Source organism: Branchiostoma floridae, chromosome 16, assembly GCF_000003815.2.
Source record: "Branchiostoma floridae strain S238N-H82 chromosome 16, Bfl_VNyyK, whole genome shotgun sequence".
NCBI lineage: Eukaryota > Metazoa > Chordata > Leptocardii > Amphioxiformes > Branchiostomatidae > Branchiostoma > Branchiostoma floridae.
This window is the reverse complement of record NC_049994.1, coordinates 18,075,219-18,081,218: the sequence shown is the minus strand read 5'-3', so window position 1 is coordinate 18,081,218 and position 6,000 is coordinate 18,075,219. Positions and strand designations below refer to the sequence as shown.

The following is a 6,000-nucleotide window of genomic DNA, read 5'->3' as shown; positions in this document are numbered from 1 at the left end:
TATGTAAACCATCACTTCTTTATCACAGATTCTGTAAAATCTTCTATCAGTAGGCCTGTTATCAAAAAGTAGAGTACAGATCCAACTGGGTGGAATCTCAACTGGCATATTTATATTCTCATTTTCTTTGTTAAACTGCTGCAGTAGCATTAATGGATGCTTCAATTAGTAAATAGTTAATGATTATTAGAAAATGGACATGTTTAGTGGGCTAATTCCATTGTTCACTACCAGTCTTTACTATAATTGTGTAGCGTCCGTACCCCCCTTGAAATGTTCATTAATGGTCATATGAAAGATTCTATGTTATGTTATACACTATATCTGTTGTGATTTTATGTAGAAGCCCAATAAGGATAGATAACCACCAATATTTAGCTACTATGGTATCTGGATTAAGAATTATAGTATTTGATCTTTGCTTCAAGCCAAAATACCCGCATATCATTATAGCTGCTTTAGTAACAGATGACCAGAAAATGACCTAACATAGTCATACTGCAACTTGAGTTGATTTCCTAGCATTGCAAATGCTAATTATACAAGAAGATAAGGATAAAACACCCATTTTCTGTTCTAATGTTGAATATACAGTATGCTGCAGTTCTAGTAATTCTACAGTTGTAGCGTCCGTACCCCCTTAGTGATCCATTTATAAAAGCCCATGTACCGAAGTTATAAAAGCTCGTTGTGCGGAGATCCTTTAGGATAGTATGCCCAAGGTGTGTACCTTTGAACTGCTAATAACAAAAAAAGAATAAAATGGAGTTGAATTTTCACCCCTAGTGACCCCCTTTTGGTACATTAGATTGTGAAGTAGCCGTTTAGAGTTTAGGTACCGCCTGTTTAGACAACTAAAGGGTATGAAAGTGGATGTAAAGCACAGATAATATTGTGGCACTCTCTATCTGATATACAAAAATCTACATTCGATACACACAGAAGATGCAGTAAAGAAACTAGTCCAATTATATCTTAGTAGCAGATGATAAAAGATAAAATTGTTTTTCACAACTAGAAACATTGAGACATCTACATATCTACATTCTTTAAACCCCCAAATGGCCCCGTATTGGGCATCGTGGGGGGGGGGGGGGTGAGGCTCCTGGGTCAGACAACCTAAACAACCCCATCTCCCACTGGCTTCGCCGTTCCTTGCTTCCAAAGGTCACTTAAGGGCATTTCCACATGTGAGCTTTACAAACCATCTAACGCCCTTACGTTACACTACGTATAGTTTTTTATCATCCAAAAACCCATTTGTACCCTCCAAAACGACCACCTTTCCTCCTACACAACGTGCGGAGGTCATGAGGGTCGCACACGAATGTTAGGTTTCGCCCCCCTCCCCCTTCATTTCTACCATATTCACATTCAGAAATCTCCTACAAATTGTCACATTACTTCAGTTTTCAAACACAGAAATTATCTAAAACTCTTGCGCTCAACATCAGAATACTTCACTGATCGCTGTTAAGTCTTACCTGCTTTCTATGACGGGTTTTCTGCTCGCGTAAACCGGGACTCGGGTTGCTTTGTTCTGTCGTCGCTGCTAGGGGTTAGAGGTGAAGTACTGTGGGTCAAAGGTCAAATTTGTTCGCCTGATTCTCAAGATATTTGACTCCCGCTAACACGTTACAAAGCGTCATGCTGAGCCCTCAGTCTGTCTTATCTTTAGTATGATGGCTAATCTCTCATCAATATTCAGATTCAGATTCAAATTTTGATAATGGGTGAGGGCCGTGAGGGAGAGGATATTGAGTTAGTCACGGAAAAAACGCATAAAAACAAATCTTATTCTAGTCGCCTGATTTTTCTACTGTTGAATTTTGTTTTCTTTTCGAAAGGCTTTGCTTTACATTTCTGACATTCGCAAGGTAAGAAATTTATTGTCTGCATTTCGTATCACATCTCTGTTCTAAACTGTACTATTGAGCTTTGTATTTTGTTGTGTTATCAAACGGAGACAGTAGATGCTGCTAACATAGTACTACAGACATTGGGGTGGGCATTCCACGGGTGGTGCCAGAGGTTGTTGCTTCTCAATTCTCACACAGCTTCATGGAGCATACTTGATATTCATTATGGACGACTACTAGTATCCTAATTAAGTCATACATAGATTAGAATAAGATAATACGAAGTCTAAAGTTTCCTACTTAACAATAACAACAAGAATTATCAGAAAATAATAAACAAACAACAAAATAAATTCTATAAAACTACGTATCTACCATTACACATTTCTACCACAGTGTACTTCATTCGATATTCCTTCATTAACACTTAATCACGTTGCAGGTTAGTTCAAAAACACCGGTGAAAATCATGTCACAGAGACCACTGCTTTTGTGTGGTCGTTTATTCTCTCTTGCTGGTATTCACTACAGGTTAGACATTTTCTAAAACAGAATATATTCGAAGTAAGTAGACAAAATATTATTTCCTAACGATACAAATATAAATAAGAAAAGTAACAAAAACAATTCAATACCTTAACTTACTTTGGACAAACACTTGCCTATTTGACATCTATTAACTTATCCTATGATCATCTATAAAGTCATTCTATAAATTCTACCTTAAACAGTACCTCATCTACCTGAAAATCATAAATAATCAAGTTTTACATAATAACACAATAGTGAGGTGAAAAGTACCCTTAAATTCCGGAAGGGTATCACAATGTCGATCGGTCACTTTTCCCGTATCCAGGCTCTTCGCATCAGTTTTTAAGGGTGTCTCTGATCAAAACTCGGTCACATGATCGAGTAGTGACACTGACCACACTAGATTTCTCCCATGTGTTTTGTACTGTAAAAATCTTACCAACAGACAATTTACTATTTAGTAACTGTCAAATCTGACTGGTCATTCTCATTCATATGGGCTCTCTTATGTTTGGACAAGGTTGACTTCCGAGCTGTCCTAAAATCACACTCCCCACACATTAAGCGTTTTTCGCGGGTGTGTTTTGCTGCTATATGCCTGTCCAAATTGACTTTCTGTGCTGTAGAATATTCGCACTGGTCACACTTGTAGGGTTTTTCTCCTGTGTGCGTTCTCATGTGTTTGGATAAAGTAGACCTTTGAGTTGCCCTGTATCCACATTCCCCACACATGTAGGGTTTCTCGCCACTGTGTATTGCTGCTTTATGGATGTCCACAGAATATTTCTGTGTAGCAGAATAGTCGCACTGGTCACACTTGTAGGGTTTTTCTCCTGTATGGGTTCTCATATGCCGGGCTAAATCAGACTTTAGAGCTGCCCTGAATCCACACTCCCCACACTTGTAGGGTTTTTCTCCTGTATGGGTTCTCATATGTTGGGATAAGCTAGACCTTTGAGCTGCTCTGTACCCACACTCCCCACACATGTAGGGTTTGTCCCCGGTATGTGTTGCTTGATGAGTAACTAAAGTGTATTTCTTTGCTGCAGAATAGTCGCACTGGTCACACTTGTAGGGTTTTTCTCCAGTATGCGTTCTCATATGTACGGATAACTTAGACTTTTCTACTGTTCGGTACCCACACTCCCCACACATGTAGGGTTTATCACCACCGTGTTTTGTTGCTATGTGGCAGTCAAGTTGGGATTTCCGTATTGTGGAATACTCGCACTGGTCACAGGTGTAGGATTTTTCTCCTGTATGGGTTCTCATGTGTCGGGATAAGTTAGACCTATGAGCTGTCCTGTACCCACATTCGCCACACATGAAGGGTTTCTCACCGGCGTTTTTAAAGTTGACTTTCTGTGCTGCCGTCTGGTGTTCAGCATCGCTTGATTTGCTGTCACAGGCAATCTGAAAAACCTCGGCGGGAGACCCATCAGAGCGGTTCTGCTCTACTCCAGTATGAGACCCATGTCCTGCTGTTGCCATGTCTAACCTATTGTGAAAATAAAAAAATAATTTTCTAAGTCATCATGATATTGAAAATAGATTGTTATAACTTGATCTGATAACTATTGCGTATCAACTCAACTCAATTTCGTCGTGTATTGTGAGAACAAAAATGTTGCTTTTTCAATTTTTGCTAATTTTCTTAGCTTTAGAGTCCATTCCGAGACACCATGAGGGTTTTTAGACAATAATTGTAATAATTTAGAATTATTTTGAATAAAAGAATTTCTAAGCCCCAACAGTTACAATTTTTTCAAAAATATTAATATAGAATTTTGAATCTATTTGAATTCCTTTGAATACTTTGGAAACATTTTGAAAGAGATCACACAAAAATTTCTTTATTTACAGTAATTTTCAAACATCTGCAGGATTCTTTCACTTTTAGAATTATTTACAAAAAATGGTTAACCTTACCAAATGGTAGAATTAATTAATTGCCCCATAAAAGTTAGCCCCTTTTGTCTTCCTGATATATTTTTAAATTTCACTGATGGGCACTAGTGGGTCCTTTGTGGTATGCCATTGACATGGCACCCAAACATACTTTGCAAGGATGTGAATTGCTTTCTTCCTAGCCCACTGACCCAATATTACAAAAAAATGGTAGAAAATAGCAAATAATGGCAAAATACTGTTACCATCGTTTACAAACTGTTTTACAGACCGGGGGAAATATTCAGAAAGTTCAAATAGCATTAGAAATATTTCAAAAGTATAAAATCTCCTGGACATATAATTGAAAACATTTGTAAATGATGACAATGGAGACTCTACTAATTTCTCGTAAATGCTTGTGCTGCCCTTACAGTCGCTCAACCCGTTACTCTCGCTACGAAACTTCTTTATATCAAATATAATCATTTGTACCCCCTGGCGGAGGAAAATTGTTGTAATCAGCATTGAAATGTCAGCATTGAGTCGGTACATGGTACAGAATGTTTTGTAGGAAACCTGCAGAGTGGTAACGGTTATGTCGATGAAGGTTAGACATCCAGGTAAGAATATATGCCAAAAAGAAGCAGTTACTCAAGCAACTTATAAAATCATATCCAGTTGCTTGAGTAATTGCTTTCTGGCACATGAAACGGTTTTACTTTAGAGTTTGGGTACCGCCTGTTTAGACAACTAAAGGGTATGAAAGTAGGTGTAAAGCACAGATGATATTGTGGCACTCTCTATCTGATATACAAAATCTACATTCGATACACACAGCAGATGCAGTATAGAAACTAGTCAATATCTTAGTAGCAGGTGATAAAAGATAAAATTGCTTTTCACAACTAGAAACATTGAGACATCTACATATCTACATTCTTTAAACCCCCAAATGGCCCCGTATGGGGCATCGTGGGGGGGGGGGGGGGGGAAGCTCCCGGGTTAAAAAACCTAAACAACCCCACCTCCCACTGGCTTCGCCATTCCTTACTTCCATATATTTAGGTCACTTAGGGGCATTAGGAGCTTTACAAACCATCTAAGGCCCTTACGTTACACTACGTATAATTTTTATCATCGAAAAACCCATTTATACCCTCCAAAACGACCACCTTTCCTCCTACACAACGTGCGGAGGTCGTATGTTTGGTTTCGCCCCCCTCCCCCTTCATTTCTACCATATTCAAATACAGAAATCGTCTACGAACTATCATATTTCTCTAGTTTTCTCCCACAGAAATAACCCAAACCTCTTACGCTCAACATCAGAACACCTGACTCCTCGCTATTAAGTCTTACCTGCTTCCTATGACGGGTTTTCTGCTCGCGTAAAGGCCGGGAGTCGGACTGCTTTCTTCTTTCGTCGTAGCGAGGGGTCAGAGGTGACCTATGGTGGGTCAAAGGTCAAATTTTCTCCTGATTCCCAAGATATTTGACTCTCGCCAACACGTTACAAAGCGTCATGCTAAGTCCCCAGTCGTCTGAGGCTTGACCGCTTTGCCTTTAATATATCTTTAGTATGATGGCCAGTCTCTTACCAATAGATTCAGATCCAAATTCTGTTCATGGATGAGGGCCGTGAGGAACATTGGCATGTTCAATTAGTTAGAGCCGGATATTGAGCTAGTCTAGGAAAAATCCTATTAAAGCAAATAATATT

At 39.0% G+C, this 6,000-nt stretch overlaps 2 protein-coding genes across 2 annotated transcripts in view; both read right to left on the bottom strand.

The window, feature by feature from the left end:
• Positions 1-2,327, bottom strand: part of LOC118403766 (gastrula zinc finger protein XlCGF57.1-like) — a 7,314-nt gene extending 4,987 nt beyond the window's left edge. Inside the window, exon 1 of the mRNA XM_035802566.1 lies at positions 1,485-2,327. The gene's annotated coding sequence lies outside the window, so the exon portion shown is untranslated. The remainder of the gene's footprint in view (positions 1-1,484) is intronic.
• Positions 2,328-2,813: 486 nt separating this feature from the next.
• On the bottom strand, positions 2,814-5,773 carry LOC118403771 (zinc finger protein 239-like). Its single transcript, XM_035802571.1, has 2 exons — positions 5,640-5,773; positions 2,814-3,888 (listed from the first exon to the last, which is right to left on the bottom strand). Exon 2 carries the CDS (start codon positions 3,879-3,881, stop codon positions 2,844-2,846), a length of 1,038 nt encoding a protein of 345 aa, XP_035658464.1. The 5' UTR covers positions 3,882-3,888; positions 5,640-5,773; the 3' UTR covers positions 2,814-2,843.
• Positions 5,774-6,000: the final 227 nt, after the last annotated feature.